This window comes from Balaenoptera acutorostrata, chromosome 14, assembly GCF_949987535.1.
Source record: "Balaenoptera acutorostrata chromosome 14, mBalAcu1.1, whole genome shotgun sequence".
NCBI lineage: Eukaryota > Metazoa > Chordata > Mammalia > Artiodactyla > Balaenopteridae > Balaenoptera > Balaenoptera acutorostrata.
This window is the reverse complement of record NC_080077.1, coordinates 15,303,916-15,323,545: the sequence shown is the minus strand read 5'-3', so window position 1 is coordinate 15,323,545 and position 19,630 is coordinate 15,303,916. Positions and strand designations below refer to the sequence as shown.

The following is a 19,630-nucleotide window of genomic DNA, read 5'->3' as shown; positions in this document are numbered from 1 at the left end:
GGAGAAAGGGAGCCCTCCTGCACTGTGGGTGGGAATGTAAACTGATACAGCCACGATGGAGAACAGCATGGAGGTTCCTTAAAAAACTAAAAATAGAACTACCCTACGACCCAGCAATCCCACTCCTGGGCATATACCCTGAGAAAACCATAGGTCAAAAAGAGTCATGTACCACAATGTTCACTGCAGCTCTATTTACAATAGCCAGGACATGGAAGCAACCTAAGTGTCCATCGACCGATGAGTGGATAAAGAAGACGTGGCACATATATACAATGGAATATTACGCAGCCATAAAAAGAAACGAAATTGAGTTATTTGCAGTGAGGTGGATGGACCTAGAGTCTGTCATACAGAGTGAATGAAGTAAGTCAGAAAGAGAAAAACAAATACTGTATGCTAACACATATATATGGAATCTAAAAAGAAAAAGGTCATGAAGAACCTAGGGGCAAGATGGGAATAAAGACACAGACCTACTAGGGAATGGACTTGAGGACATGGGGAGGGGGAATGGTAAGCTGGGACAAAGTGAGAGAGTGGCATGGACATATATACACTACCAAAGGTAAAATAGATAGCTAGTGGGAAGCAGCTGCATAGCACAGGGAGATCACCTTGGTGCTTTGTGACCACCTAGAGGGGTGGGATAGGGAGCGTGGGAGGGAAGGAGATTCAAGAGGGAAGAGATATGTATATGTATAACTGATTCACTTTGTTATAAAGCAGAAACTAACACACCATTGTAAAGCAATTATACTCCAATAAAGATGTTAAAAATAATAAATAAATAAATAAATGGTATCATGTCAGAGGGGAAAACCAGAAAACAATAAATTCCATATGTTTAAAAAAAAAAAAAAAGAGTGTCATTTCATTGTCCTTGGGCCCTGCCCCACATCGGCCCCTCCTCCTCTCTAAGCCCACCACCTCCACCCCCTCCGAAGAGACGCATCATTGCGCTTGCTTCTCCAGGAGTCTGGGGTTCCAGGACCCTTGGCTTAGGCCGCTAGAGGCCCCAGGAAGAGGGAGGGAGTCCCAGATGAGTTTCCCCCACAGCAAAGTCCCTCCCTCATCCTTGGAGTCCCAGGGCTGGCAAAGGAATTCAGGAGGAGAACCCAAGAGAGGGCAGCTGGAAGTGGTGGGGTCGGATGGGGACAGATAAGGGACTTCAAATCAGAACAGCAGTTTCCACAGCGAATTATGAACCAGAACCAAATAAATTTATAAAGATGGAGTGACAGGACACAAACTGGAACTTTGCAGTTTTAGGAAAGAAAAACTCAAGTGAGGGTCAAGGCCAAACATTTTTACCAGCTCCACACACTTTTCTGAATCCCGACTGTGGCTTGAGTGGGAAGGAAGAGACTCCTGTTTAGTTAGCCACTTGGCTTTGAGTTTTGGACGATAATGCATTTAAAAGGAGCTGCTTTTACAACTTATGTTGAGAAAAATCAGTAAGAGAAAGATTATCTGATAATAAAAGCAACCATTCTTCACCTCAGTTGCTAATTTGTTCAGACCGAACCCATCTCCCGGATATCAAAGAAACCTGGGAGCCAGAGACAACGGGAAATTAGTGTCCTGAGCAGTTTCTTTTCAGGAATGGGGAAAGTTCAGTGTCTTCCTCCCCAGACTGGCAAAAGAGCTATTTAAACTGTTGAGATCTTTAAAAATCTTCTGACCTCTTCTCTCGGCCACCAAAGTTAGGCATAGCATTATTTTGAAAAGAGGCTAAAATGGGATTTTTCTCTGCAAATCTCCAAACTATCCAGAAACCATTTTACTTGAGTACAATGAAATGTGGGAAGTAAAAACTCTCATGTGGACATTTCTGGGCTAAGTCTAGCTCCACTGCCTGGGTTGGAGTCTTACTCTGCTAAAATATCAGCTTCAAATATTGGTGGCTGCTATGTGCTGCCTGAGAGCTTTACCATTACTGGAGTTTTTAAAAAACATGATTATAAACGGTTATTAATTTCTTAATCTTGGGGAATGCTTTGCTGCATTGCCTTGCATGTTGCAGATGTTTATTAAAAAAGCAAATATATAATAGTCATTATTAAATATAGGCCAAAGAAGGATGTGCATTTTTTTTAATCCAGACAATATAAACCGTATAAAATCCAATTCTGTTCCAGTTAAATTTACCCTAGAAATTAGCATTTTAAAACCCTAAGTGCCCCCTCCTATTCTTTCTTTAACTGATCTTTTTTATCTTTCTTTATCTTATAGCTGATATAATATTGCTGGATTCCTATGTGTATTTTGCTAACTAAAGCCATGCTAAACGCTGGTGATGAGAGAAGCAGAAATGGGAGGGACCTTTGCAGAAACTGTTCTTGAGTCTAAGATGTTCCTTGCTTCATTTCTTGTTTGATCTGGTTCCTTTGAGGCCCTTCACAAGCAGGAGAATTTGGAAATGATATTGGCCAGGATAATTATAGGTGGGTCCACAACTACATTGGCAGATAAAGCTAAGAAGTTAAAAGAGTATATTTACACAGCAGGGCAGAGTCAGGAAATCTATTGTTTCTGTATTTTATCAAGTCTGATTGTTTCAGCGTTAACAAGCTCAGAAGCAAAACAAAATACCAACTTACTAACACTGAGTTGACATCTAATTTGGCTTAGTTTTCATTTTAAAGGGCATTTCAAGGATGCTGGAAAGTTGAGGAGACTGTAAATTGAATAAAAACAGGTATCTTAGACCTTTATTGTAGCCCATCCAAGAATATATATTTTATTGTTCTTTTTTAAAAAAATTAAATCTTTTTTTTTTTTAAAGTTAATTGTAGACACAGCAGTTGTAAGAAATAGTACAGGAGAGAGCCCATATACCTTTCACCCAGTTTCCCCCATGGTAACATGTTGCAAAACTGTAGTCTATATCACTCGGGATATTGACATTGATACAGTCAAAGTACAGAACATTCCCAACCCACAACCATCCCTCTTGTTGCAGTTTTATGGCCATACCCACTCTCTCCTCCCTCACCCTTCCCTAACCCTTGGCTACCGCTAATCTCTTCTCCATTTCTACAATTTTGCATTTCAAGACTGTTATATAAATGGAGTCATACAGTATATAACTTTTGGGGATTGCTGGTTTTCTTTCAGTATAATTCTCTGGAGATTTGTCCAGATTGCTGCACATATGGGGAGTTTGTTTCTTTATACTGTTGGGCAGCGTTTCATGGTGTAGACATACCACAGTTTATTTAATCATTGAATGTGTTAAAGGATATCTGGGTTGTTTTTCCTTTGGGGCTATTACAAATAAAGCTGCTATAAACACACATGCACAGGTTTTGGTGTTAACATAAGTCTGTAAAGGTCCAAGGTGCAGTTGCTGCACCACGTGGTAGTTGCCTGTTTCTTTCTTTTTTTTTTTTTTGGCTGTGTTGGGTCCTCATTGCTGCGCGCGGGCTTTCTCTAGTTGTGGCGAGCGGGGACTACTCCTCATTGCAGTGCGCAGGCTTCTCAATGTGGTGGCTTCTCTTGTTGTGGAGCACAGGCTCTAGGCACACGGGCTTCAGTAGTTGTGGCACGTGGGCTCAGTAGTTGTGTCTTGCAGGGTCTAGAGCGCAGGCTCAGTAGTTGTGGCACACGGGCTTAGTTGCTCCGAGGCATGTGGGATCTTCACGGACCAGGGCTCCAACCCGTGTCCCCTGCACTGGCAGGCTGATTCTTAACCACTGCACCACCAGGGAAGCCCGCAAGTTGCACACTTTTTAATGTATTTATTTGCCATCTGTATATCCTCTTTGGTGAAGTCTCTTCAATTCTTTTGCCCATTTTCTAATTGGATTGTTTGTTTTTTTGTGTGTTGGGTTTTGAGAATTCCTTACACAGGTCTTCCTCAACTCACAATAAACTTACATCCCAATAAACCCATGGTAACTTGAAAATATCATTAGTCAACAGTGCATTTAATACACTTTACCTACAGAATATCATAGCTTAGTCTAGTCTAGTCAGTGCAGCTTCTTGCCACTGCCCAGCATCACAAGAGAGGCAGGTACTACATATTGCTAGCCTGGGAAAATATTAAAATTCAAAATTTGAAGTACAATTTCTACTGAATGCATGTCACTTTCACACTACCATAAAGTCCAAAAATTGTAAGTCGAACCATCATAAGTTGGTGACATCTGTATATCTATATACTAGTTCTTTATTGGATATGTGGTTTGCAAATATTTTCCCAATCTGTAGCTTATCTTTTCATTCTCTAACTGGGTTTTATGCAGAGCAAAATTTTTAATTTTGAAGAAGCATAATTTATCAGTTTTTCTTCTTATGGATCATGCTTTTTGCCGAGGCCTATGTCCCTAAGATTTTCTCCTATTTTTTTTTTTCTAAAAGTATTACAGTGTTATGTTTTACATTTAAGTCCCTGATCATCCATTTTGAGTTAATTTTTTTTAATAAGATATGAGCTTTAGGTCAAGGTTAGTATTTTTACCTGTGAATGTCCAATTGTTGCAGCATCATTTGTTGAAAAGGGTATTTTCCCTTCATTGAATTGCTTTTGGACCTTTGTAAAAAATCGGTTTTTCATATTTGTATGGGTTTATTGAAATTGTTGCAAAATTATTTTACGTTTATTTTAAAAGCATATAGCAAGTCAACTTAAAAGAATGCAAAAGAAATGTTAGATGAACTTAGCTGCCTTTCTTCAATTTATTCCTAGTTAAGATGTTTATCAGTTCACACTCTGGTTATTTTCATGACTAAAGGCATGTGGGTTTTGGCTGACCAAATATTTTTCTATAGTGATTAAATTCTATATTTAAGAGCAAATATTCAACATTTCATAACCTAATGGTTTTCTGCCTAGGAATATGATAAGTAGTATATAATTGAATATAGATAATTTTATATTTATCTGTAACTATATACTGGAATAACCATCTTCTTTGGCATGATTTTAAAAAATACAGTCTCACTATAAGATATTCCCACTGTAAAACAAAATTCATTATGCCATGAAACCCTATGTTGGACCCCTTCCAGGTGGATTGATTTTCTTGGAAGGATTAGATTGAATATATGTACTTATGATGATTCCAGAGCATAGACCTTCCCCTCCTGTAATATCATTTAAAAACTGTGCTAAAAGGAAATTGCTTTTCTCCCACATCCTTGCTTATTACAGTTGACTATTAATTCCCATCAGGAAGCCAGGTGGCATCAAGAAAATCAGTTCAATTTCAAGGCCCTAGAGCAGTGGTTCTCGACCGCTGGCTACACATTAGCATCACCTGGGGAGATTTTTACAATCCCAATACCCATGCTGCACCCAATTAAATCAGAATCTCTGGGGTTAGGATGCAGGTATTAGTATTTGTTAAAACTCCCAGGTTATTCCCGTAGGCAGCCAAGCTTGAGAATACTGCTCAATTGTTAAGCTCTCTTCTTTTGTTTATTTCTTTATGAAACTTTATATTACTATAATTTATCACTCAATACTGTGAATACAGTGTACTGGGTTGTCATAATATACTATGTGAACTTATATCTTTCAGGTTTCACTCTTCCTTGGATAATTTTAAAATTTCTAACATTCTTTTTTTTTTTTCAAATTTTTTTTCATTTTTTTTAAAAAAATTAATTAATTAATTATTTTTTTACTTTTTTGGCTGTGTTGGGTCTTCGTTTCTGTGTGAGGGCTTTCTCTAGTTGCGGCGAGCGGGGACCACTCTTCATCGCAGTGCGCGGGCCTCTCACTATCGCGGCTTCTTTTGTTGCGGAGCACAGGCTCCAGACGTGCAGTCTCAGTAGTTGTGGCTCACGGACCTAGTTGCTCCGCGGCATGTGGGATCTTCCCAGACCAGGGCTCAAACCTGTGTCCCCTGCATTAGCAGGCAGATTCTCAACCACTGCGCCACCAGGGAAGCCTTCTAACGTTCTTTTTATTCTGTTGGGAAGAGTAACACATATTCAATGAAGAAAATTTGGGGAAAAGACAGGCAAGCATAATGAAGGGGAAAAAAATCATTTTAAATTCTATCAGCCAGAAAGAATTATTGTAACATTCTAGTTTTTTTATTAGGTATATACACATACATTAACATATATGTGTATGTGTATATATATATATATATATATATATATATACATTCAGCTTTTATTCTTTCAACATTGAGATGATATTGAAAATATAGTTTTATATGTTATTTTAGAAATCTCATAAATAAATGCAAAAATTAGTATCAATAGCAGAAAGTGTGAAATCAGTATTGGTTTGCAACTGTCATAATTTTTACACTTTCACACACCTTGATCTGGGTCATGGATATAAGCAGGTAAGACATACCCTTTAATAAGTCACTTTACATTGCTACAAAACAACATTTAAGTCATATGACTATACTTCCCATAATATCTTCCCCCTAAGTTGACAAAGTACTGCTATCATATGTAGTTTTGGAATTATGACCAAAAATGCATCACTACCAGCCAAACTGATGACTATTGTGTAAAGATAATAAAGTTAATTTTTTTTTTCTAAATCCTTCAACTACTCAGACTAGAATAAGGATATGAACCAGGAAAAACACATAAAGTGAATACAGACTTATTAAATACAGAATGGAATTGCGTTCCTCTAACTCAGACTCAAATGCCAGTTGAATTTTTATTCTCTAGATTTCAATGGGAGGAGATATGTATGCATATATCATGAACATATGCCTAAATCTTTGCATTACAAGGGAAAAAACTGATACATATTCACTATTAAATATTTAGGAAAGTCATAAACAAAAAAAAAAAATTTTTTTTTTTTTTTTTGGCTGCACCGCATGGCATGTGGGATCTTAGTTCCCCGATCAGGGATGGAACCCGCACCCCCTGCAATGGAAGCGTGGAGTCTTAACCACTGGACTGCCAGGGAAGTACCCCCCTCAAAATTTTTTAAAAATAAAAATCTGCCTGTAACTACTGTTAAATGCAACAACTCAATATAATTATGAATGCATCTCGGTATAATTATGCTGAGTAACAGAAGCCAGACAAAGAAGAACATATAGTAGATTATTCCATTTCTATGAATTCCTATAAAATTGTGGAAAATGTAAATTATTCTATAGTGATAGAAAGCAGGTAAGTGACTGCCTGGGAAGGCAAGATGGGGACCAGGAGGGGCTGAATAGAGGGATTACAAGGACACACGGAGATATTTTTGGGTGAATGTTTATGCCCATTAACTTGATTGTGGTGACGATTTCAAGGATGTATACATTTGTCCTAAAACCCATCACATTGTACACTTTAAATGTGTGCAGTTCCTTCTATGGCAATTATACCTCCATAAATCTGTCAAAACAATAAGGAACTGTTGGCAACTTCCAATCATGGAATTTGTTCTGTAAAGTTTTGCTTGAAATCCTGGATATTGCAGTCACTTACTGGATATTATTTTCACTAACCCATCATTTTTACTCAGGAAGACACCCCATAATTTCACACTCTGAAATAATCAGTGTTTCAAATTCTCCAACAGAAAGGAAAATTCAAATATTTTACTCATAATTTCTTCCATAGAATTGCCAAAGAGCATCATAACATTCAAAACAACTTATCAAGTGATTGTTTCACTTTTCAAAGTTACCATTGACTCTACTACCTCTCCTATAAATACTGCATTTGTAGGCGTGACAGAAGTCATTAAAAAACAAACAAACAAACAAAAAGCAGCTGATAGAATTGAGATCAATCCCAATACAACTGAGATCAATTCAAATACAGAATCTCAGGACAACCTCTGAGATTTGGATGGGAGCTCTATAACATGGGATAAAATAGTCAACCTCTCTTCTATATAATTTTAGTAATTCTTTAGATCAAGCATTGGTCTTTTCATTGGATTCTTAATCACACGCAAAAAATAATTGAAGTATTTTTTAATGTCAGAGACAACATATAACAGATCTAAGATTAAAAATTCATAAAGGTATTCAAGTTAATAGAGGAACATAAAAATCTCTCAATAATTTAAAATGTATGTCTCTATAATGTCTTTTTTCCAGTAAGCAATGTTGACTTATGAAACCAGTTTCCAGCTTTGAAAAGCCCCAAGCATTTTTCCTGGCACTTAACTCAATAAAAGTTTGTCGAATTAATAAGTCAAAATATTTTTTTTTAATGTTGGATATTTACAGGACCCTTTGAAGAATTTGTGAAGGGATTTGAAGTTGTTGGATTATGGTAACTTGATCTGCCCTGGAGTGCAGAAACCTTCCAGATACCTTCAGGCACCCTCCATGTATGTATCCTGAGAAACTCTCTCTCCATATTGGGCAAATCATTTACTGTATCTGCGTTCTAGTCACTCCATAATAGGTGGAGAGCAGCCCAACTCGAGAAAAATGAGAAGCCAAAGCTATATGGGCTTACTGGGGACTACATTTCAATAGTATTCATTTATTTGTTTATTTGTTTACATTTAGACACATTTTGAACAAAGTGGTGGGAGCTATGTTAAATCAGTTCTCTGTAAATAATTGCTTCTAGAAAGACTTCCACAGTGGCTGGAGGGGGAACAAAGGTATATGTATATGTAAATGACATGAATTAAAGAATTAACTGTCCCCTTCCAACACCCCACCTCCGCAACCCTCAACTCACGGCTCCCTCGCTTTGTTACTTTAGAGTAATCTTAGATTTGAGTCAGGAGCCAATTTTAAATCTTGGTAAATGAAACAGATATATGAATAGCAGGCTTTATACTTAAACCCAAAGCAATACATTCCTTAAAAGTTAGAAGAATAACATTTGCCTATATACATAATGTATATTTACAGGAAGTTGACCTTTGAACTTAATCTGTATGTTGAACTTTTTCTGTAGTTTCTATACAAATATTGGATTATTAGCTACTCATGAATTGAATAAAGTTGTTAATTTTTCTAGTGTTCTAGTTAATAATCAGCAAATACAGGAGAGGAGAGTAAGAGTTGGGCTCTTAGATAACTTTATGTAAGTAATTGCTTCAGAAAAAAAGTGGACTTTTAGGGAAAACAAGTGATAAGTGGTAGTTTCAAGGGTGAAGAGTTGCCAGTTTTAAGTGAAATTGTCTGAAGGCTTTGTATCGAGAGAATGAATCCGGGGGATAGAGTGTTGGTTTTAAATTCTGTTTTAATCACTATAGTTATTATTGTGCTTTCAAGGGGTTGTATTAACATCTGTGAATTATTTTCAAACATATTTGAAAATGCTTTGTATGCACAAGATGCCCAGCTATGACTCTAAATTTTATTGGCAAATCTCATGTGACCTGCCTTTCTGGAGAAGTAAGCATTAGACATACAAGTTCAGCCTGCTATATGGGCAACGTGTATTTGTTTTTGAGAAATCTCAAACTGTTTTTATGAGAGCATTAACTCTCTCAGGGAAACGACTCTACCACCAACTACCCCATGGGAGAAGATGTGCGGGGACACCTGCGTCCTGCTGTTTGGAGGAGAAAGGGCTGCTGGTGAGAAATCGGGGTAACTGACAGCCTTGGACTGAGTAGTGGAAAACAGAGAACAGCTGCCTTCCTCTCCATCGCTGACATTGCTGCAAGCAATTCTGAAGGTGTCTCCAAAACTCTGGAAAAGAAAACCTTGGCTGGGCTTCCCTGGTGGTACAGTGGTTAAGAATTCGCCTGCCAATACAGGGGACATGGGTTCAAGCCCTGGTCCGGGAAGATCCCACATGCCACGGAGCAACTGAGCTCATGAGCAACAACTACTGAAGCCCGTGCTCCGCAACAAGAGAAGCCACCACAATGAGGAGCCCGCACACAGCAACGAAGACCCAATGCAGCCAAAAATAAATAAATGAACTTATTTTTTTAAAAATCTTGTAATAACTTACAATGGAAAAGAATCTAAAAAGGTATATATATACATATCTGAATCACTTTGCTGTACATCTGAAACTAACATATCACAACATTGTAAATCAACTATATTTCAATAAAAATTTTAAAAAAACAAAACAAAGCTGAATGCATGATCTGATGAAGAAATTTTTTAAAAAAAGAATGAAGCATCTTAAAAAAAATAACAAAGAGTAATTCCACAGTCTCTGAGTAAAATGGAAATGATTCTTTGGTCAGTCTAAAAATCAAAGATACTTAATGTGTGTGTTTGTGTGAATCTACAAAGCAGCCCGTTATCCTTAATACCTCCTTATCATGGTGCTGTTTCAGGAAGAATAGGGAGTGCTAGAACATGCACATTTCTTTTTTTTTTTTTTAATTTATTTTTAATTTACTTTATTTTTGGCTGCATTGGGTCTTCATTGCTGCGTGCAGGCTTTCTCTAGTTGCAGCGAGCAGGGGCTACTCTTTGTTGTGGTGTGCGGGCTTCTCATTTCCGTGGTTTCTCCTGTTGCCGAGCAGGGCTCTAGGTGCACGGGCTTCAGTAGTTGTGGCATGTGGGCTCTAGAGCTCAGGCTCAGTAGTTGTGGTGCATGGGCTTAGTTGCTCCGCGGCACGTGGGATCTTCCCGGACCAGGGCTCGAACCCGTGTCCCCTGCATTGGCAAGCATATTCTTAACCACTGCGCCACCACGGAAGCCCACATGCACATTTCTTAAAGTAAGATTTTGCAATTAAAAAGTAAGAATCTGAGCATTTCACACTGAAAAATAAACACAAAGCAAGCAATTGCTAATCTAATCAGACATTGGCACTGTCTTCCTCAAAATGCGGGTATACACTGCCAGCTTGAAATCTTTGACCTTGCAATCTCTTCTGAAAATTGAAAGGCTAGTGTGATGTGAAAAGCTTTAAGAATTTCCCAAGAACTGAATAAATATAATCTCACAGAATGGGGAATTTTGCAAGTATTTGTACTACTTAATGGTACATTTTCATATGTGCTGAGGTTACTCATTCTCAAATAGGTTTTAACAGCGTTTTTTGCTCTTAACATCCCAGGTGAGGTCTAAATGCCACTTTTCACTGACATCCCTGAGAAGAAGAGAGAACACATTCCAAGCTTCCCACAGAAGGGGAGTGAAATGTTGGCCAGTGGTTGGCCAGGGTGGAATCTGTCTTCCATGTACCAGCTCTGAAGCCTTGAAGGCCTGACTTAACCTCTCCGGGCCTACTTTCCCCCACTCCATTGGTAAAATGAGAACAATAGGACCAGCATCGCAGTATTGCTGTAAGGATGAAATGGGATTATACACACAAAGTGCATTCACAATGTCTGGTACTGAGTAAGTACTCAAATGTTTCCTAAATATTTAAGTCAAAATGGGTGAAATGCTTAAAACTTCGGAAAACCAACCATTTTCCAAATATACTGCTTCTTAAGGGATAGATTCCAGAGAAGGTGGCCATTCTGTACTCCTTTCAAATAAAAATGACAAATTCAGAAAAATTTTTTGCTGGATAACTAACCTATGGTTCCCAAGGAGCCATTTTACTACATGCAATTAATTAGGCACAAACATCCTGGTGCTGAACTATTGTTTACATCAATTCTCTACTAGATTGTCCTAAATCTGGGTATGGGATATTTATCTGGTATCTAGTGGCAATATTCCAAAAGTTTCTTCATTTTTAATGAGCTACTGTTTGTGAAAACTAAGGCGCCTAGTTGTCGGTTGAAACTGGGATAATTTTTTTTTCAGCCCCACTACCTTCCTGCTTACGTCCCAGATAATTCAGCTAACATTTTAATTTAGTTCAAATATATATTGACTGCCTGCTATGTTCATATGACAAGTATTATATTCAAGAGTATGAAGGGACAGAATGCAAGCCACTTAGGCAGTTATTATTGAAAGCCCTTATCAATGGAGAAATACTGACAGCAAACGAGCAGATCCATGTCATCCTGTATCAGCGGTGGCGTGAGGGAGAGGTGGCCTGGACCGCCAGCATCAGGCCCTTAAGGACAGGCACATTTCCAGTAACAGTCTCAATTCCCCAGATTCCCCGGGGAAGGAGGGCAGTCGGTGTTGCCCACGGCATCGCCTGATATCACTTGTTCCGGGTGATAGGAGAGCGTGGGGCCGCCGGGCCACCTCATCCGTGGTCTGACTGTATTAACCTCTTGGTTCCCAGCTCCTGCCACGTGAGGTGTCCTAATATGGTCAGACTCCGGAGGAGCCCAGGAGCGCTTGCCTTTCTCCTGCTAATGGGGAGGAAGCAAACACTCTGAAGGCAAGCAAACGGGGATCTGGGTTCGCTTCTGGGCCAGCTGAAAGTGGGCTGCAGCAGAAGTCCTGCCTCGGGTCATCAATCATTTAATAAACCCCCAGGGAATCCGATCTCCTCGGGGGGCTTTCTGCCCTCCCCTCTTTCTCGTCCTCCCCTCCCCTTCGGGGAGGCAGCCCTGGGTGGTGGTCCCCCAGCTCCTGTCCCCGTACAGGAACGGGAGGCGTCCTGGGGGTCGCGGTGGGCTGCTCGCCTGGCCCTTGGCTCGAGGCTCTGGCCGCTCCTCGGGTCCTAGCAGCCTAGCAGGAGATGCTGCAAGGCGTGTCTGGGGCTGTGCTCATGTGATGAAGCGAGGGGAAAACAAGGGGGAGGAGGAGGAGGCGAAGAGGTGGCTTTTTTTTTTTCTTTTAAGGAGTTTGCAGCGAGCGCGTCTCCTTCATTCGCTGTCTGGGCGGGTTCGGAGGAGGACGACGGGAGAGGAAGGCGCTCCTGGGACCTCGCGGGTGCACGGCTCCTGGCTCTTCTCCGCGTCCCTGCTATTTGGGGAAGGCGTAACCCGGCTGCTGGGCGCGGGAGAACCGCAGACAAGCCATGGGCGCCGGGAGCTCCACCGAACAGAGGAGCCCGGAGCAGCCGGAGGCGGGGAGCGCGACGCCGGCCGAGCCCGAGCCCGAGCCCAGCGGCGGAGGCTCTGCGGCGGAGGCGGCGCCCGGATCGTCGGCGGACGCGACCATCGCCGCTGCGGACCCCACCACCAAGGTACCGGCGCGCCGGGCCACCTGCCCCGGGGAGGCGGAGGGTGGGGTGTGTGTGTGTGTGTGTGTGTGTGTGTGTGTGTTGGGGGGCGTCCCTTGATCTCCGCCTGCGATAACTTCCCGGCCAGTCCAGCCTTTCTGCAAACTCGGGAGCATAAATCCCTCTTTCTAGGCTTTTCAGGGTCTTTAGCGCCGGGGCGGGACCACAGCAGCGGCGAGCGCGGCGGGGGGCTTGCATCTTTGTAGTGGGTCTCCAGGGGTGGCGACTGCGCCATCCGCAGTAATAAAATCCGCCGGCTGCCCGCCGCTAACTGAGCCTTTCTCCACGCTCTTCCGGTGGAGCGACCCAGCCCGGTACCGGCGAGCTGCTTGCGGGAGTCCGCGGAGGACTGACCCCCGAGCCGAGCGTGTCGAGCCCCCGCCCTCCTACCTCCCCCAGCGGAAAGTCCGCTGTTGGGCCCTGACGCGTGTTGCAGCCTGGCGAGCCCTCCACCCGTGGGTTCCCCGCAGCGCACTGTCCGTGATACCAGCTGTGTCTGGAGCGACCCGGGTTTGGTACCCAGTCCTCCTGCGGCAGCGGCTCGAGCAGACACCGCCTTCCTGATGCAGAGAAAGCCTGGGGTGTAGCTCGCTCGGAGCCAGAGAAAATCTGAGCCGACGCTGCATTTCCAGAAGGAATGACAGGTTTCGCAAACACGGCGGCGTCCTCCTTTTCGCTCAGTTCATTGCACTCAGTTGGATAAACAAATACTGGAGGAGTAGTTAGAAGTTCTCAAAGGATGCGGTCAGAGGCGTAAGCCAGCATTCCCTCTACTCTGGTCTCTGGAGGCAGTGCTGAACCTCCTAGACATTTTGCATTTTATAGTCTCAGTCTTCGAGGCTGAAATATTTGTTCTTGGCGACTACAGTCGCCAAGATTGTGACTTGTTCAGATCGTTGTCTTTTAGATCTATTTTCCAGCATGTATGTTCATTAGCCAGGCTTCACCCAACCCTTTTTGTGATATTTTTATAGAAGATGTGGATAACCATATTTAATACTTAAAAGGAAAAAAGAAAACCCCTTGTGTCAAATTTGTGGATATACAGAGTACATGAGGACCTTTAGGAGTTATCTCAGGAAGTATAGATGTTTACAGTGCGGGGGGAAAAAAACAACAACCCTGAAATCTAGGTAAAAATCACACAATTATATGACCTAATCGCCTTGACCTTTTCGCTGTCCTAGTTTAGTTTGAGCTGAGAGACTGCTCTTAGCTAGATTGCCTCTAGTCGTTAACATAACTACTTGTAAAACCCACGATCCCTAGAGCTGTAGATGCTGACAAGTACCAACTGTGCCTGGAATGTCTAGATTTTCTAAGAGATGCCTAAGAAATGTACTTTATCCTTTTGAGATCTCAGTTAGGTTTTAATATTTACTGTACATCACTTTTTGATGCCAACTACTGTCAAAATGGCTGTATAACCAGTATTTAGAGTCCGGTAATAATGAAAGTAATTTTAAGGTGTAGTTGCTAAAAGCTTGCAGTTGGGGAACATTTTTTTCCTTGGCTTTTACCAGTCCTTCAGGTCTTAATCACACTGAGATATGGTACTTATTCCCTTCTCAATAACTTCAGTGTGTTCATTTAAAATATTCCTTCCTTTCTGTTCTCTTTATCTTTCTTCCATAACCTTATCCTCCCTTTTTCTTAGTCACCACCATCTTGAAACAGCCAGATGACCTCCTTTAAAAAATTACCTAAATGACATCCAGAATATCATTGAACTTTTTGGCATACGGCCCAGTTATCAATTTGGAGACAAATCAATAAACTTACATGTATCCTTAGAAAATGTGTAGTTTTTCATTTCAACTAGCAAAATTTATTACTCAGGTTTTGAAGACCTAAGTCTTTTCAAAAGGATGGTCTAATTAAGAATGATTCAGCACATAGCTTTTGCCTCCCCTCTTTGCCCTGTTCAGCCCCAGTTCTTGACCTCTGAGTAATCTCATCTGCCATTCTGGGTTCCCATAGCACCATGGACCCTTCTTTCCAGCAGTTTCCATATTTGTGGGTTTAGTGACTTGTGTTCTTCTGGCTGTTTTGAATGCTCCACAAGGGCAGGGACCATATCTGGTTTGGCTCATAACAGGTGTTGCCCCATGTGTGACGTGTGTGGCTGGCCGGTAGGATGATGCTGGCTCCCTGATTTTGATTGGAGACTGTCAAGTTGGGGAATACCTTGGCCCATCTACTTGTTCTTTGACTTTCTCATCATCATGATCTGTGTCACTTATCAGATAGTGACTAAGTCAAAGTGAGTCTGGTTATTCACAGACCAGGTGAATATCTAGCAAAAAACTAAGATTTGGGGACTCTGATTTCTGTTTCTTTAGAATGGCTTGTTACCGTTGCAGTTTCAAATTGCCTTTAATCTCAAATAGACAAATGCATTATAAATGCAAGTGTCTCAGATGAGACCGCTTCCTACATTGGATTAGTGATGAATTACATCTTGAGCTTTTTTGATTGGGTCTGTGGACATTTGGGGAGGTTTAGACTAATGCTTCCCTCCTCCCCCAGTAGAATGCTGATCATTAATTAAAGGCTGTTAGCAGATTTTTTTTCCCCATAGGTAAAACTTGATTACTGAAGCCTCATGTTTAGATGCACTGAGACAAGTCCTGGTTTTATCTGTGATGTATTTTAATGGAAATGGAAGGAGTCTTATCTTCCAGTCAATCTTTTGCAATCTTTGTATGTTAATTCTGAGGGGAAATGGCTTGATCGGTTATTTTCCAGGCTTAATTTTGAGAGTTTGCCATTTTGGCCACTGCAGGGTGCAGGAAGATTAGACCACCTGAACACAGGTGGTAAACAAAGCCTCATGGTATTCCTCAATCATCTGCTTTTAAACATTTGAAGTCATCTGCTTTTAAAAGATGAAAAGCCTGTTTTCACTCAGGTAGCAGTGTAGGGTGGGGTGGCCAGTGACAAACTTCCATATCTCTGGCAAATCTTGATTTCTGGAGCCAAGCTTCAGGCTAAATCTGGACCATCACAATCCTCTAAATTAGCCTTTCTGTCTTTTCTGTTCAGTGACTCAGAGCTAGAAATGGAACAGTTCTCAGTTGCAACAGTGTGAGGCCTAGGTTCCCGGCAGGTGGGGAGACTGGGACCCTTGTCAGTCTTTCAAGCTGTGATTCCATTTGGTTACAAGAGCTGCGACTCAAATAGATGGATTCAAATAGAAGAATCCACTGGCCCGATTAATAAAGTTAAGGACGCCCTTACCTTTTGTGCATTAAAACAGACAATTGGCGCTTCCCTGGTGGCGCAGTGGTTGAGAATCTGCCTGCCAATGCAGGGGACACGGGTTCGAGCCCTGGTCTGGGAAGATCCCACGTGCCGCGGAGCAACTGGGCCCGTGAGCCACAACTACTGAGCCTGCGCGTCTGGAGCCTGTGCTCCGCAACAAGAGAGGCCGCCATAGTGAGAGGCCCGCGCACCACGATGAAGAGTGGCCCCCGCTTGCCACAACTAGAGAAAGCCTTCGCACAGAAACGAAGACCCAACACAGCCATAAATAAATAAAATAAAATTAAAAATTAAAAAAAAACCAGACAATTGATTTGGCCAGCTGCATTTCATAATTCCTCTCCCAGCACAAGGTATGTGCTGTTTCCCACTTACCCTGTGTTTACAGAATGGGAATGGAGATGGCTGTAATGTGATTGTCACCAGTTTTACACTAGGAGGGCCAGAATTTAAGATGATTTCGAGAGAACTATATGTTAACAGAGTGGGTTTTTGTGTGTGTGGCTACCTGTATTCATGTGCATTTCCCTCAGATTATAAGAGGTACTACTTTCTGATTAGAACACAGTCTAGAAATTGGAGCTGTGGGTGTGAAGATGGTCGTTTAGGATAGCCTGTGGGGACTGCAGTGCCTTCCCTTTAATCCATTATAGCCTTTTAAGCTCTTAGATTTGTGAGATCAGTGAAGATTTACACTTAAAATACTTCCCTTGATGAGGAACAGGCCCCAAATGTGCATCCTCTTTGAATTCGCTGTGCTTTGACTAATCTCTGTGCCGGGATAGCTTTACACTACATTAAAAGGATGATTCCAGCTTGGTATCTTACAGGATAATAAATAAAATGTTTTGTTTTAAAAGGTACAAAGGGGACTTCCCTGGTGGTCCAGTGGTTAAGAATCCACCTTCCAATGCAGGGGACGCGAGTTCGATCCCTGGTTGGAGAACCAAGATCCCACATGCTGCAGGGCAACTAAGCCCACGCACTGCAACTACTGAGCCCGCGTGCTCTGGAGCCCGCGTGCCACAACTAGAGAGAAGCCCTCGCACCACAACAAAGAGCCCACGTGCCGCAACTAGGACCCTACACAGCCAAATAAATAAATAAATGTTTTTTAAAAAATGAAAGAAAAATAAAATAAAAGGTACTAAGGAATGGTTTCTTTTTCTTTACCAGTTTTAACACCTATTCAGTGTTACAGGAATACCAATGAAAAGAAAATCCAGCTAAATGGTGCTCGTCCTTGGCCTCTATAATTTTTAATGCTGTAGTCATTCATGAAGTGAGAAATTAGAATTTACAGCACTTAGCGTTGTGAGAAAAATATATCAGTACTTTTATCACATGAAAAATATAAAACTAAAAATCCTTGAAGCCAATTCTTAGTTCTCTTATAACCTAAAAAATTATAGTTTAGAAGAAGTTTCATTTTAAAATAATAGAAAAATATGGAAAAAGCTGGGTTTGGGAGGGAGATGCATTATATCTTGTAAATAGGCAAGCTTTCTTTTTTAAAAAATTTATTTACATTTATTTTTGGCTGCATTGGGTCTTCGTTGCTGCATGCAGGCTTTCTTTAGCTGCGGCGAGCGGGGCTACTCTTCCTTGTGGTGGGCGTGCTTCTCATTGTGGTGGCTTCTCTTGTTGCAGAGCATGGGCTCTAGGCGCGCGGGCTTCAGTAGTTGTGGCATGCGGGCTCAGTAGTTGTGGCTCACGGGCTCTAGAGTGCAGGCTCCGTAGTTGTGGCGCTCGGGCTTAGTTGCTCCGCAGTGTGTGGGATCTTGCCGGACCAGGGCTCGAACCGGTATCCCCTGCATTGGCAGGTGGATTCTTAACCACTGTGCCACCAGGGAAGCCCAGCAAGCTTATTTTCAATAAATTATTTAAAAATCTATAATTATAATTATTTGTCTTGTCTGTTTAGATTTTGGGCTATTTTCCTGCAAGTTAGCACCTTATTAGAGAATGGGTATGGGTTTTATACCTATGTTCTTACTTGTTAGTACATCTAATAAAAGGATTAAGGTGAAGATATTAATCTGTAATAATTTTGATTATATATACATTTTTATTTCTTATCGTGAATAATTAAGTTTACTTATTTAAATCTGACTGTAGATCTGACATCATCATTCTTGAATAATAAAGGCTTTATAAAAAGATGATCAAAAGTACTTGCTTACTCTTTTTTTTTTTTTTTTAATTTTTATTTCTTTATATTTATTTTTGGCTGTGTCGGGTCTTCGTTTCTGTGCGAGGGCTTTCTCTAGTTGCAGCAAGTGCGGGCCACTCTTCATCGCGGTGCGCGGGCCTCTCACTATGGCGGCCTCTCCTGTTGCGGAGCACAGGCTCCAGACGCGCAGGCTCAGTGGTTGTGGCTCACGGGCCCAGTTGCTCCGCGGCATGTGGGATCTTCCCAGACCAGGGCTCGAACCTGTGTCCCCTGCATTGGCAGGCAGATTCTCAACCGCTGCGACACCAGGGAAGCCCAGTACTTGCTTACTCTTATTAAAATGATTCTTTTTTTTTAAGTGGTAGGTTTCTGCTTTTAAGATTTATTTATTTATTTTTATTGATTGATTGATTGGTTGCTATGTTGGGTCTTCGTTTCTGTGCGAGGGCTTTCTCTAGTTGCGGCAAGTGGGGGCCACTCTTCATCGCGGTGCGCGGGCCTCTCACTATCGTGGCCTCTTTTGTTGCGAAGCACAGGCTCCAGACGCGCAGGCTCAGTAGTCGTGGCTCACGGGCCTAGCCGCTCTGCGGCATGTGGGATCTTCCCAGACTAGGGCTCGAACCCGTGTCCCCTGCATTAGCAGGCAGATTCTCAACCACTGCACCACCAGGGAAGCCCTTAAAATGATTTTTATTTAAAGTCATAGCAAACAGGATTCATTTAATGTTTCTTTTTATAAAAATGTTAATGGTTGAGATCCTTAATTTGTAGAGTATGGTAAAAAGGGAAAGCCTCGTGTTCCTCCCCACCCGTAAAGTACTCACTGTTAACAATAGTTTGAAATCAATGTTGGTTGTTTCTAGCATATTCTTTTAAAAGCTTTATGCATGTGCAAGTATATAAATAAGAATAGCTCTATCTTTTGCTTTCAACAAATAAGATCATAACACATATATTCTGCAACTTTAGAGTTTGGATATCTTTTCATATCAGGACATAAAGATCTACCCTCATTCTTATTGGCTACATAAATTTCTCATTTATGGATTGAAGTACCGTAATGATTTAACCAATCCCCTGTGTTTATATTTAGATTTTCCTAGTCTTTTGTTATATTAAATTGACACAGGGAATATCCTAGTTCAGACATCTTTGTATGTGTGCGAATGTATCTCTAGGATATATTTCTGGAAGTGGGATTGCTGGATCACAGGATTTACATGCATTTAAAA

The 19,630-nt window shown here is 41.4% G+C and overlaps 1 protein-coding gene across 1 annotated transcript in view; it reads left to right on the top strand.

The window, feature by feature from the left end:
* Window positions 1-12,596: 12,596 nt before the first annotated feature.
* AKAP12 (A-kinase anchoring protein 12) overlaps window positions 12,597-19,630 on the top strand; it is a 101,577-nt gene continuing 94,543 nt past the window's right edge. Inside the window, exon 1 of the mRNA XM_057527565.1 lies at window positions 12,597-12,925. Within this exon, the coding sequence (XP_057383548.1) occupies window positions 12,758-12,925 (168 nt within the window). The 5' untranslated portion in view covers window positions 12,597-12,757. The remainder of the gene's footprint in view (window positions 12,926-19,630) is intronic.